This window comes from Cryptomeria japonica, chromosome 4 (genome assembly GCF_030272615.1).
Source record: "Cryptomeria japonica chromosome 4, Sugi_1.0, whole genome shotgun sequence".
Lineage (NCBI taxonomy): Eukaryota > Viridiplantae > Streptophyta > Pinopsida > Cupressales > Cupressaceae > Cryptomeria > Cryptomeria japonica.
The window spans coordinates 109,813,695-109,828,502 of NC_081408.1; the positions used below are offsets into that span (position 1 = coordinate 109,813,695).

The following is a 14,808-nucleotide window of genomic DNA, read 5'->3' on the forward strand; positions in this document are numbered from 1 at the left end:
ATCTGTTGTGTTGGATGTTCCTCCTCTAGCGTGTTTCCTGCCTTCCTGAAATATCGATCAGCAAGATCAGGGGGTGGATGACGTGCTAGACTAGTTCATTAGCATAGCAGACTCTCTCCTCCTCTCTTGATATCTTTTGTTACTTCTTCTATGTGCTATTTTCATTCTTCTATTTATTGTCCTTAGTGTTGTCTATTTGAGGATGATACAAAGCATTGAGATCTCTTTTGGTCTCTCTCATGTTGACTCAAAAGACACATGTGTTCTCTTCTTCTAGGTGACCTTCCTTGATTGGGGAATGAAGAACAATTATGCATACATATATATGATATACATGAATTATCATACAGCATACTGACCCCAAGGAAAGTGAAGTCACCTCGTGATTTGTGTTTTGTGTCTATTATCCTTGGGTTTATCTCACACTTGGGGGCTAAATCTTTGTGATAACATGCTCCTTTCCCTTCTCATTTCTTATGTGTATCACTACCTTAAAGCAATCACCCCCGATGAGGCATGTGCGATCGCTTTAATGTAGGGGGCATACACTCCATTCATATCTCTTCAAGATACTTGAAAATTTCTTGGCAAACTTAGCTTTGCCTTGAAAATTTTTGGTATTATTCTTGCATGACTCATAGTGAGGGAACCTTACTACTGTCAGTCATGGTTCTCCCTCGTGATCTTCCCTTTTAATTTGTCAATCAAAGTCATAAGATCCTTAGTCCACTGGGGGCTTGGTGTATCTTGCTTCCTTGACATGGTGAAAGTCTTTCAATGTTGTTTCCTTGTACTTTATCAGAAGTATGGGCATACGCTTATATTCCCGCTAAAGTGGGGGCTAAATGTAGCATCGTAAAATTGTGACACTTGCAATTTCGACTGCATTTGGGTCTTCATGATGGCGGCGTAATGTTGAACCTGATAGGAGACTCCGAAACTTGTTTACGACATCAAAAACTGCATCTTTTTGCACCTTGGCCTAATCCTCCTTGCACCCTGTTGTCCCGGGAGGTGGGACCATGGCGCCCAGCACCCTGGTCCCTGGCCCTATTTCGGGCCCGGTCTCTTCTTGGGCATCGAGTCTTCAAGTTTGCAATTTGGAAAATAATGTTCCTAGGTCAGCCTAAGGTCAGAAAAATCAGTCTCCTAACCCTAATTGACAAGTATATAAACTACATTTCCCCTCCCAGAAAAGGAGGAAAAACATATGTGTGCAAGAGGCGGAAGCGATAGGCAAACGTTCAAACATTCAAGAATTCCTTCAAGTAATTGAACATTCTAGGTCTCCATTCAAGGTTAGGTGTTGCATTCAAGACAAGGATTCAACCATTGAAGAGGAGATCACCTACAACATACAACATCATTACACCTTCGCATGTAATAATACAAACATTCTTACAACAAGGTATCAGTACTTGATTACATTACAAACATTTACATTTACAACATTCTCATTTCTTGGTTAATTCTAAAACTGGGGTTTGACCTAAAGGCAAACCCCTAATCCCTAACCCCCCAATCTTCCTCTCTTTTCTATGTGTAGGTTGCAGGTACGTGGCTGTAATTGAAGATCTGGAATCCTTGTGCAGAGACGAACAGACCCCCCATCATTTCACGGATTTTTCGGAGGACCGTGTGCACTCCGGGTGCCATCGTCCTGTCAACTTTCACTCAAACTTGCAGGACAGCATTTTCTCAACATTTTACTGCTAATTTCAAGTCCGTAGCTTCATCCCGTGTCCCTATCTCTATCTACAAGCGAATCCTTCTTACTTTTACATACACTCCTAGTTCAATCCTTCTATCTACATTCTTTACAAAAGAGGATATCCTTGCTGTCTCAACCCTTGAAACTCATTTAGAATTCAATCTTGCATTGTGTGGGATTGGATCTTGTGAGTTTCAACCCCTCTTTTGAATGTAAAGTCTCTCCTAAGTGAAAACCGTCAATCCTAGTGACCTCCTTTCTCTCTCCTTGGAGTGGGGGAACTCCTAGGGTTCGATTTTCCACTTTATAGTTTCACATGCTTAAATAGGACTTTTCCAATGACTCTAACCACCTTTGAGTGGTTATGACCATTAGAACCAAAATGCAACTTCTCAGAGCAATATTGCAAAAGTTGTTGACAACATTTTTGATAATTTTGCAACTTTTAGCAATTTGCATCCTCCAAGATTCAAACATGTTTAGGATCTATTATAAAGTCATTTATTTGATAAAACAACATCAAAAACTCTTATTAAATCCTATTCTAAGGTCCTATTGGTCTAATGAGACCCAAGGTTGTCTTAAGGTACCTTTGGGACTCTTAGCCTTATAAATTGGATGAAAAACATTATTAGGTGGATCCAAAGGATCAACACCATGTTTACACCCTATTAACCTCAATTTGCATCCTCCAAGCTTAAAAAATGTTTAGTATCTATTCTAAAGTCATTTATTTTCTAAAACAATATCAAAAACCCTTATGACATCCTATTCTAAGGTCCCATTGGTCTAATGAGACCCAAGATTGTCTTAAGGTACCTTTGGGACTCTTAGCCTTACAAATGGGACCAGAAACATTATTAGGTGGATCCAAAGGATCAACACCATGATTACACCCTATCAACCTCTTACTACAACCTATTGATCTTCTAGAATCTGAGGTATGTCTTGGGTGCCCTGCACCATACTCCCCATGTCAAAAAAAACTCAAGTCCCTTGAGTTGGTATTTCAGAAAGTGTAACTCCAATCATCTTAATGGCCTCCTCGGTCATCCATGTGGCATCTTCTAGAGGTTTTCCCTTCCACTTGACAAGGAATTCATAATATGTTTGTCTCCTTGTTTCTTTTCTAACTCTTTTATCTGCAATGTATTCAATCTCCGATGTAGGTTGAGAAAGGACATCTTCCATCATATAAGGAGTGGGTGGATCAACATAACCTGCAACACCAACATCATGCACAACATTCTTGTAGGCATATATGTCAGCAAGATTATAGATAGGAGATAAACCTATATCAGAGGGCAAGTCAATGTGATAGGCATTGTTGCCATATTTCTTAAGGATCTTGAAAGGACCAATTTTTTTCATATAGTATACTTCTCTTTAGGAAATCTCTCTTTTTTAAGATGAATCATGACCATATCTCCCACTTGATATTGTAACTCTCTTCTTTTTTTGTTTGCATTTAGTTTATACTTTCCAGAGGTATTTTTCAGTTTGGCTCTAACCTACTCATGGATATATTTCATGACTGAGCTGAAAATTCCTCTGCTTGAGTGCTCCTCTTGTCTAGATCTCTAACATCTCTTAATTCCAAGACACCCCTTGGGTGTGTTCTATAGGCAATCTGAAAAAGGAGTTAGACCAGTACTCCTGTTGATTGAGTCATTATATGAAAACTCTTCCTGAGGTAAGATGATATCCCAAGTGGCTCCATGTTGTTTTGTCAAACACATCAATAGGTTACCAAGTGACCTATTAACTACCTCTATTTGACCATCTGAATGAGGATGGTAGGTTGATGAGAATGACAGGTTTGTACCTAGCCTTTTCCATAGAGTTCTCTAAAAATTCCCTATGAATTTAGAATCCTTGTATGATATAATGGACAATGGTAGCTCATGGAGTCTGACAATCTCCTTAAAGAATATACCTTCAATCTGAGAGACATCATTTGTGGTTTTACAATGCAAAAAATGTGCCATTTTGGAAAATCTATCTACAACAACATATATACTATCATATCCTTCTTTAGTCCTTGGGAGTCCCATTGCAAAATTCATACTCACTTAATCTCATGGTTTAGTAGGTATTGGGAGAGGTGTATACAATCTTGAATTAGATGTTTTGCCTTTAGCCTTTTGACAAATCAAACAACCCTCTACATACCTCCTAACATCTATTGGCATCCTTGGCCAAAAGTACAATCTCCTAACTAGTTCAAGAGTCTTATCAACCCCAAAGTGCCTAGCCAAACTGCCATAATGTTTTTCCTTTATGATGTTGTCCCTTATAGATCCCTTGGGAACACAAATTTGACTCCCCTTAAATAACAGATCTTCTTGCAAAATAAATTTAGAAAACTCAATATGATACTTGTTTCCCATTTCCTTGCAAACTTGATATGCCTCTTTGAAATCTTCATCATCATCATACATGTCCTTCATGGAGTGAATCCCCATACTATCCAATTTAACTTCTTGAATGATCAAATTTCTCCTACTAAGGGCATTTGCAACCTTATTTATCACTCCTTTCTTATGCTTGATAGTGAATGTGAAAGCTTGAAGGTACTCCATCCACTTCATATGCCTGTGATTTAGTTTCTTCTACCTATTTAGAAATCTTAGAGCATGGTTGTCCATATATACAAGAAATTCCATAGGCAATAAATAATGTCTCCACTTCCTAAGAGATTGTACCAAAGCATACATATATAGATCATAGGTTGACTATTTTTATTTTGCATCATTTAAATTTTCACTGAAAAAGGCCATAGGTCTACCCTCCTGACTCAAGACTCCTCCTACAACCTTCTTAGATGCATCACACTCAATAGTGAAGACTTTATGAAAATAAGGGAGGATTAAGATGGGTTGCTCTACAATTTTTGTTTTCAAGACCTCAAAAGACTCATTAGCTTCATCATTCCAAGCAAATTGGCATTTCCTTCCTCCTTTGATGTTATCTATCATAGGTGCACTAACCCCACTGAAATTCTTAAAAACTTTCTATAAAAGCTTGCTAAGCCATGGAAACTTTTTACCTCACTTATAGACCTAGGTGTTGGCCAATTGAAGATGGCCTCCACCTTAGATGTATCCATTCTCAGATTACCTTTAGAAATAACAAACCTGAGGAACACTAGATCTTCCTACAAGAAAACACATTTGTCTAATTTGATCTTTAGCTGCTCCTCGTGCAGCCTCTTCAACACCAAATCCAAGTGCATTGGATGTTCATTTCTATCTTTACTAAAAATTGGTATATCATCCAAGTATACTACCACAAAATGATTCATAAAAGGCTTAAGAACCTCATTCATTAACCTCATAAAGGTACTAGGGGCATTAGAAAGCCCAAATGGCATTACCATCCATTCAAACAAACCTTCATTGGTTTTAAATGTTGTCTTCAATTGGTTTCCATCTCTGATCCTAATTTGGTGATAACCACTTTTCAAGTCTATCTTGAAATAGTACTTGGCTCCTCCTAGAAAATCCATCAAATCCTCTATTCTTGGCATTGGGAATCTATATCTTATTGTTATCCTATTAATAGCCCTAGAATCTATACAGAACCTCCATGTTTCTTGCATCTTAGGATCTAGCATTATCGGGACTGCACATGGACTTATACTCTTCCTAATGAACCCTTTATCAATTCTTGGATCTGTCTTGCAACTTTTGCATTTTTCTTAGAGGTCAGTTTGTAGGTTGCCTTATTAGGAAATGTAGTGTCTGGTATAAGATCAACACAATGACCGATTTCCATTTGAGGAGGTAAACTATCTGTGGTACTATTTGCAACTATTCCCTTATACTTATCTAGCAAATTGTTGGCATTTTTTATGTTTATGTTGTGATTGTCATTGATTGACACACAGTTGTATTGAGATCCCCTTTATATGTATGAGCTCATTCTCAACCGGTATTTGTTCCAACTGGTATGTTATATTCTAGTCTTTAGACTAGTAGTGATTTTGTAGAATGTGTTTCCCGATCTAAAGCGGCATGTCGAACCCAAGTGGTTCGCAAATCACAAGCAGTACGAGGAAGCAAAGTGGCACAACACATTCTTACCAGTCTTCATTTTTGTCAAACCAGAAACCGGCATTTTGTATAAACTAGTAATACTCTGTGATGAGTTACCAACCGACATTTTGTGATGAGTTACCAATCCACTGATTGTTTGATGGTGCCGACACATTGATGGTGATTCTTGTGTCGTGTTACTGAGTATGTCTAGATTCACTGAACCTAGGAAATTGTAATGTAATCCTATTGGACTGACATGAAATCAGATTCCTTTAAAAGGATATCATGTCTAGGGTTTTTGAGTTGTTGAAGAAGTTGTGAAAAGGGTTAATGTTGAGCTAGGGTTTAAGGTGGATGTTGAGTTGTTGGAAGAGCGATCTTATCTGAGAAGATCGAGTTGTAACTGAGAGAGATAGAGAAGACTAAAGTAATGTTGGAATGCATTAGCTATGAGCAATACTGGATCTAACCAAGCAGTTTGTGCTATTAGATAGATCAAACACTTGTTGATTACTCACATATTTGACAAGTCTGTAGCCCTTAACAGGGTAGGCCTCAAAGCCTTTGTAAAATCCTCTAACAAGGTGGTTCACACATGTGAATCTAAAATCCTCTAACAAGGTAGTCTTAATCAGACTTATCTCCTAACAGAGATTGAGATTCCTAACAGGATCTGTTTTGGTGAAGAACATTGTAAGACCTTAATCGGTCTGACCTTAACCAATCTGGTTTCTATTCTGTAGATAGTGACTTGTGAGTTCCATCTCATCGTGGTTTTTCCCAGTTGGGTTTCCACATCAAATATCTTGTGTTATGTTTGTATTGCTTTTGTGGGTGAATGTTTTATTCGCATTTTGGTTTGTATGTGTGGTAACCGGTTTGATTATCAGACTGCTTTACTAGTTTATCTTTAGACTGTGTAAGTGTTTTAGTGCAAGGATTTTTGGCATACTAATTCACCCCCCCTCTTAGTATTCATCAATTGGTATCAGAGCCAAACTTTCTATAAGTTTAACTACTTGGAAAGAGATATGGGGGAATACACCTTGAGGGAACTTACTCAATGGCTCATGAAGTCTGAGCAAGCCTATGATGATCTTATGGTCAATTACAAGGCATCTCAAGCAAAAAGAAGAGAACATGCAAAGAAGCTGATGGAACTATCTGAAAGTAGTTCTAAAGATGAAGCTAACATGGAAGCTATGATTGCTGAAGTGAATAAGTTGAATGATTCAAACTCCAATTTGAGAAAGGAGTTGGAAGGACTGACAATTCGGTTTAGCCAAGAGCTTGAGACCTAGAGAAAAGTTGAAGATCTGGTAAAAGATAGAGATCATGAGATCTCCAAGTTGAAATATGAGATTAGTGCACTAACTACTCACCTTCATGAGAGTAGAACGGAAAAAGAAGACATGCAAGGAGAACTAAACATTGCCATCTCTGAAAATGCAAGTCTTATGGAGACAAACACTGCTATCTCCAAAGAACTCTTTGAGTTAAAGTAAATACTTGCTAAGTTTGGCAAAAGTACAATCAGGCTAGAGCAAAAGCTTGAGTCATCTAGACCAGAAAAGAATACCAATGGTCTTGGTTTTTTTGGACACGAGGAAGGAGAATCCTCAGGAACAAATGCTGAAGCATCAAATAAGAAATCAGCACTCAAAGGAAAAGGTAAGCAAAAATTCAAACCTGTTTTCTTTAACTATCTTAAAGAAGGACACACTGCCAATGTATGTAGGAGCAAAGCCTACAATAATTTTCCTTATTTTATCAACAATGTACTTAGATCCAATAAGTTCAATGGTCATTGTTATGCATGCAACAAGTTTGGGCATAGAGCATTTGAATGCAGGTCTGTAATGGATAACACTGGAAGATATCCTCAGAGGACCCAAGGAACTAGTCCTGAATCTTTTATGAACTGGAACCACAACCAGTTTAATGTCTTCAATCATCAGTCAAGAAGTGGTGGTCATCAAGCAGCAAACAGATGGAGAGAAAATTGTATGATCTATCATGGTCATGGTCACACTGCTACAACATGTAGAAGGAAGAATGGAAACATGTACAATGGACCTTGGAGAGCACCTAGACTTGTTTGCTATCACTGCAACAAACCGGGTCACATTGCAAGATTCTATAGAAGTAGAAAAAGTATATCTAATGATATACCAGTCACTCAGGAAGGAGAAATAGATGTTGAAAAAGTTCAAGGAGACATGAAGAAAACATGGAAGAAGAAACCAATATTATTGGAGGAGGAACTGGTTTCTACACCTAGTGTGGAAATATTGGAACTAACAAACTAAGCCTCAAAGGCTTAGGGGGAGAAAATGGCAAAATGCTTTTGAACCCTTGGTTGACACCGGTAAAAGACCTTAACCGGTATGCTACACCTGTCACTTGGTAGAAGACCAAAAATGGTAAAAAGGCAAATTAGGGTTTACGCCCTAATATAGGAGCATTAATGATGGTAGGTGAGAGACATATATAAATGCATTTTTCAAATCATTTCTCACTATCTTTTTTTGAGTGAAGAAAAGTTTTCAAGTGCAGAGCAAAGAAAAGACAATTTAAGCTTAGATTTCAAGAAATTGGAGAGCTTTGAAAGAGATTCAAATATAGTTTGCAAGTGGTAGTGGAGAACTCAAAGCGGTGATTTGGCATCCGACGGAGAGTGAAGTAAAGTAGAATCAGGAAGCCCTAATTTTGTGTTAAGGTATTTTTTTTGTTCTTGAAATACTCTTCAATGGCTTCCGCATTTCATACCAATTCAAGCACATCTATTGAGTCAGAAAGTTTTATTCAAAGGAAGGGCAAATATAATGCTTTGTCACAAGTTCCAGTTGGAGTCATAGTCGAAGAAGGAATTTCAGACTATATTGATTCCAAGATAGAAGAACTAGGGTCCTTAGCCATTCATACTCAATTAGGTCTATTTTGCAGAAAGGACAAAAGGATCAAACCAGAGTTCAGTATCTTAGAGAAGAAGAAACTCCATAATGCGGTGTATTTTTTGGAAGACTTCATAGAGGATCACATCAGGATCATCTTGAGTAGAGTCCATGGTGACAAGATGTACCTGGAGAGAGTGCATGATGTCATGCCTAAGGCAATTCATGTAGTCACTAGTTTTTGCAACACGGGGGAAGTGCCAACCCTAAGAATGGTAAGCAAAATGGAAATGACCAAGCTCACCAATTCGACAAGTGATTCGTGAGGTATGACAGTTAATCCTATCAAGGATGAACTGGTAAAATACACCTGCATGGTGATAGGCTATAGAACATTCTCAGCCAACAGGATTAATTCTGTATCTGCTGCAGTGGTAAATGCCACTTACCGAATGATTATAGAGGATAAATCATTTGACTTATGCACCGGCATGCAGAGGCAACTCCTGTCAAACCTTAAGGCAATCAAAAAGGACAATTCACTAAAATTTAAGTTTGGAAAACTACTGGTAGGGTTGTTTTTCTATTTCCAAGGCTACTTTTCAGGTGTAGGAGATGTTCAGTGGTCCCCTGACCAATCGGTAACCAAGCAGATAAAGAAAAGTGTGCAAGCCATTGGAACCAGCTACCCTGAGGTACTGAACAAATACTTTGATGAGTTTAGAAGAAAGATGAGTTAGAGGGTACGAATCTCAAGTGACATAGTGAAGAAGTATGAAGATGACATCTGTTTCACTATTCAGGTGGACAAATGTCTAATGGAGGCTATTGAGCCTAGAATGGAGGAAGTGGAGCCTATGGGCTATGAGGTCATGTTTGACATGCTGGAAGGGTATGCTTCAACCCTTATTGCCTTGCCTCTTGATCCAAAGGCTAACCGAACCAGAACCTACTTGGAGAGGATCACACTGGTTGAAGAACCATCGGTGAAGAAGGGAAAAGAATCGGCAGCTAAGAAAGCTAAGGCAGTGCCTGCAACATCAGCACTGGCTACTACTGCGACTCCAAGAGTGACCAAGTAGTCACCGAGAAAGAAGAAACTAGAGGTAACATCGGCAAAAGTCTTCGAAAGAAAGAGGAAGACTAAGGCAAATGAACTAGACTCCGAAGAAACTGAGTCTGATGAACAACCAAAGAAGGCTAGACAGACCAAGAAGGTGAAGAAGAATGAACTGGCAACATCCACACCGATAAATATAGATATCTCCTCTTACAAACCTTTGACACATTGTCAAAGAATAGTAAAGAATATTAGGGGAAAGTTACTTCATGATTTAATTGATTTTCATGATGAATTCAATAGTGAAGAAAAAGATGAAGTACTGCAGGAAATCATTTTTTATTTATGCAAAAATGACCGGTCACCATCAGAGATTAAATCTCAGAAACCAGATTCATTATTTAAAGCATTGGATAACAAACGGTGCATTGCCATTGAAAAGGAACAAGAGATTAGGGAGAAAGTTTTTGCACAGTACTTCCCCGAACTCTCAAATTCAGAATTATTTTATGTATTGGATCAAAATAAAGGTCTCTTCTTCACAAGGAGAAGAAGACTTTGGTTGTTGGAAGGGAGAGTTGATGATGTAGAAAAGGATACACATCAACACATGGCCCATGCTATCAGCTCTCACAAAGCTCAAATGGCCAACCTCCAAGCAGAAAAGGAACCGGTTATTTCCAAACTAGATGAGGTTTTTGATGAGGAAGGAAACTTGGTGGAGGAACCAATCGTCACCATAGATGTCGATGCCCTAGATATAGAAGATGTAACTTAGGACATACCTTTTGAGGGAACTAAATAGGGGCAACAGGCCAATCAGGGTGGTGAACGAGCTATGGACACATAGCAAGTGGCAAAAGAACAAGAAGAGAAAAAGAAGAAGGATGAAGATGAGAAACAGGAAAAAGATGAAGAGGAGAAAAGAAAAGATGAAGAGAAGAAGAAGCAAGAAGAAGAAAGGAAGAAGAAAGAAGAAGAGGAAAAGGAAGAAAAGAAGAAGAAGGAAGAAGAAGAAAAGAGAAAGAAGGAAGAGGAAGAAAAGAAGAAGAAAGAAGAGGAGAAGAAGAAGAAGGAAGAGGAAGAAAAGAAAAAGGAAGAGGAAGAGAAGAAGAAAAAGGAAGAGGCAGAGAAGAAGAAGAGGGAAGAAGAAGAAAAGGAAGAGCAGAAGAGGAGAGCAGAGGAGAAGAAAAAGGTAGAGGAAGATAAGGAAGAAGAGAAGAGAAGAGAAGTGGGAAAGAAGAAAGCTGAAGAAGCCAAGGAACAAGAAGTGGCCAAAAGCTCTCAGGTGGAGACTCTAAAGGCAACTAGAAGTCAACCCTCACTGGTTGATCTTTCTAGTCTTATTGATCTCCAATCTGCAAGTGAGTCGGAACTTATGCAGAGCATCAAGGTTGCTCAAGAGCACCTTGAGATCATTCGCAGGAAAAAGGAACAGGACATCATTCAAGCAGTTGTAGACACACTTACCGGTTTAATCCCTGGTACTAATCTTCCTGACACTAATTCATCACTAGCACAACTCAAACTTTTGTGTACTTTAGTGGATGATCAGGTGTAGGGTCTAGAAGAAGCAATAGAGGCCAATGTAAAGAAAGAGCACCAAAAGGCTCTTAATGTTTCTCTCGTGAAGAAATTAAATGAGCTTAGGACTGAACTATTAAAGGATCAAAAGGACATAAGGAGTGCTTTGGATGAGGGAAACTTGCTACTCAGCAAAATCTATCAACCTCATCTATTCTGTAATGATGTGCTAGCCAAGAAGCAATAGCTTCAAATGGACTTACAGTCCTACTTAAGCACATTCAAGACTCCTTATGACTCCTTTGCAACATATGGGCAAATTGTTCACCGGTTCCAGATCCAGTCAGCCAAGATAGAGCAAGAGATCAGCACAAGGTCTAGGGATTTGTAGGAGCTTCAACTGGTATTACTTCCACAATTGCAAATTCTCCAGAAATGCTATCTAAACCTGGATGCCCTAATAGTCACCCAGGAACTGAGCATAATAGATGCCATGGAGGAATAGGTATCACAAATGCAGACAGAGAAGGAAGTGGCGACCTCCCTACTTGAGTCCTAGTCTCTTTCCATGAAATAATTTTTGTAGGACTACAAAGTGGTTTTTGATAAGTATTATTCATTATTGTCATAAACTTTTTTATATACGTGGAAATAGGTTTTTTTCAGTGGTACTTTGTCATTGTTGGCAAAGGGGGAGAAGTATATGGTTTTAAAATTTTGAAATTTTGATATATCAGGGGGAGAAGTATATTAGAGGGAGAAGTATCTGTTTTCAAATTTTGATATATATTGTGATATATGCTCTGATGATTATGCTCTAAATGCAAAATTGCTATACACTCTATTGATTAAGGGATAGTATATATGCTTAGGGGGAGCAATTTTGTTAATGGCAAGTTCTTGTTGTAAAACACTTAGATGTCAAAATTTTATTTTCCTAAGTGTTGCCATCAATGCCAAAGGGGCAGATTGTTGGCATTTTTGATGTTTATGTTGTGATTGTTATTGATGGACACACACTTGTATTGAGATCCCCTTTATATGTATGAGCTCATGCTCAACCGGTATTTGTTCCAACCGGTATGTTGTATTCTAGTCTTTAGACTAGTAGTGATTTTGCAGAATGTGTTTCCCGGTCTGAAGTGGCATGTCGAGCCCAAGCAGTTCGCAGATCACAAGTGGTACGAGGAAGAAAAGTGGCAAAACACATTCCTACTAGTCTTCATTTTTGTCAAACTGGCAACTGACATTTTGTGTATACCGGTAATACTCTGTGATGAGTTAGCAACCGACGTTTTGTGATGAGTTACCAATCCTCCGATTGTTTGATGGTGCCGACACATTGACGGTGATTCTTGTGTCGTGTTACTGAGTATGTCTAGATTCACTGAACCTAGAAAATTGTAGTGTAATCCTATTGTACCGACATGAAATCAGATTCCTTTAAAAGGACATCATGTCTAGGGTTTTTGAGTTGTTGAAGAAGTTGCGAAAAGGGTTAATGTTGAGCTAGGGTTTAAGGTGGATGTTGAGTTGTTGGAAGAGTGATCTTATCTGAGAAGATCAAGTTGTAACTGAGAGAGATAGAGAAGACTGAAGTAATGCTGGAATGCATTAGCTGTGAGCAATACTGGATCTAACCAAGTAGTTTGTGCTATTAGATAGATCAAACACTTGTTGATTACTCACATCTTTGACAAGTCTATAGCCCTTAACCAAGTAGGCCTCAAAGCCTTTGTAAAAACCTCTAACAAGGTGGTTCACACATGTGAATCTAAAATCCTCTAACAAGGTAGTCTTAATCGGACCTATCTCCTAACAGAGATTGAGATTCCTAATAGGATCTATTCTAGTGAAGAACATTGTAAGACCTGTTGTCCTCAAAATTTGAATCCTTTCAATGTCCTTAGAGTAACATGAGTTATACTGAATGCAGAAGAGACATCAAAAGACAAGGAAATCTCAGAGACAACATATGACAAGGTTTGGTTATACCTTCTACACTTCGGGCTTTTCTTTGAGCCCAGATGGGTATACCCTTTGTGACTTAACTTTACACTTCTAAACAATAAACCCACAGCAAACCAGTCCAGAAACCAGTGGATTTATTCACCTTGAAAGTAACTGAAAACAAAGCATGAATACGATACTTGACTTCAGCATTTTGATCAACAAAGTATGCAATAAACAACCTCCATTAATACCAGTGCCTTATCCAAGGTCACAGAGTCACCTAACTTCAAATAAAACTTCCTAAAACAATATATCTATATGCTTCCCATCTGCTCGGTTTCTATTAATCCTTACATGTACCTGACACATACAAGAATTTTATCATTTCACAATAAACTATGGTCCTCAAAATTCAAAGTTCCTCCCAAAGAATTTACTGGTATAAGTGGTCTTGCATATTTAATTTCCTTCCTAAAAAGAAAAGCTAAAAACACTTATACTAAGATTGCCTTGCAATTCCATTCAAACAGAAAAATCCTAGATTATTTCAGAATGAAAATAGCAAATAAATTTGTGAAATAACTTTGAAGACAACACAGAGTTCTACTCAAAACTGATGGCCTGTATATTGATATTCATTCAAAAAGATTTTACAAAAAGTTTTGTTTCTTCATTAACTTCGAAAAGCTCAGATAATTTTCTGCAGCGTTTTCTTACAAAATTTTTGTGATCTCTTTTCCCTCTAGTCCTGGTATCCATTTATAACAATATGGATGCACAAAGCTTCGGACTTCTCGAGGAAAGTTTGTTACAATCATTTCAAAAATTGAAGAGGTTACAATTTTTGCATAAAGCAGTTATGTGCTCTTTTCAGCTTTCCCAGCAGTCTGTTCAACGGGTTGTTTAGTTGCAACCTCTTCTGGCTCTTCAGGGGCGCTCTCCAACTGCTCTGGATCGCGAGTGGAATATTTAACTCCCCACTCACTATATGTCTCCTCTGTCGGCCATACAAAACTAATCACATCATTTTTAACTTTAGTCAACCTTTTCCAAGAATTCCTCAGTTTGTTGACTTCTGAATTAAGAAAACTATAGTGTGATTTAATTCTTTCTATTTCCTATATGGTTATAACAAAGAATGAGGTATCATCCAGATCAATGATTCCCTTGACCCTTGCTGACAATTTGGCATCTATCTCATTGAGCCATATCTGCTTATCTTTCAGCTAATCTGGATTGGCAAAAATTCCTGGGAGCAACTCAAAAACCTGATCAGTGTATTCCTTTTTGCATAAATTGACCTTCCTATCCACATTGTCTACATCTGCAGCCAATTGCATTAAAACTTTAGCAGCATCACAGGTAGATTTTATAATGGGATTGGCCCTTGCTTCATCACAGGAAACACACATGATCTCTAAATCTTGCTCCCTAGGCCTCCATCTGTCAAAAATGGGTGTCAAAAGGGCCTTATCTCTTCTTAATTCAGTCCATATCTCCATGACCTTTCCTACACTATTGTGAAGGAGTGAGGCATTTATAGTGTCTGCAAAACTGGAGATTGTGGCTTTTATCTTCTCCTCATACTTCCCTGCATAATAGGCTTGAGTCTACTTTAGATTCTCC

General features: G+C 38.3%; 1 protein-coding gene across 1 annotated transcript; it reads right to left on the bottom strand.

Moving 5' to 3' along the window:
- Nucleotides 1–2,698: 2,698 nt before the first annotated feature.
- LOC131874917 (uncharacterized) lies at nucleotides 2,699–3,082 on the bottom strand. Its single transcript, XM_059218872.1, has one exon. It carries the CDS (start codon nucleotides 3,080–3,082, stop codon nucleotides 2,699–2,701), a length of 384 nt encoding a protein of 127 aa, XP_059074855.1.
- Nucleotides 3,083–14,808: the final 11,726 nt, after the last annotated feature.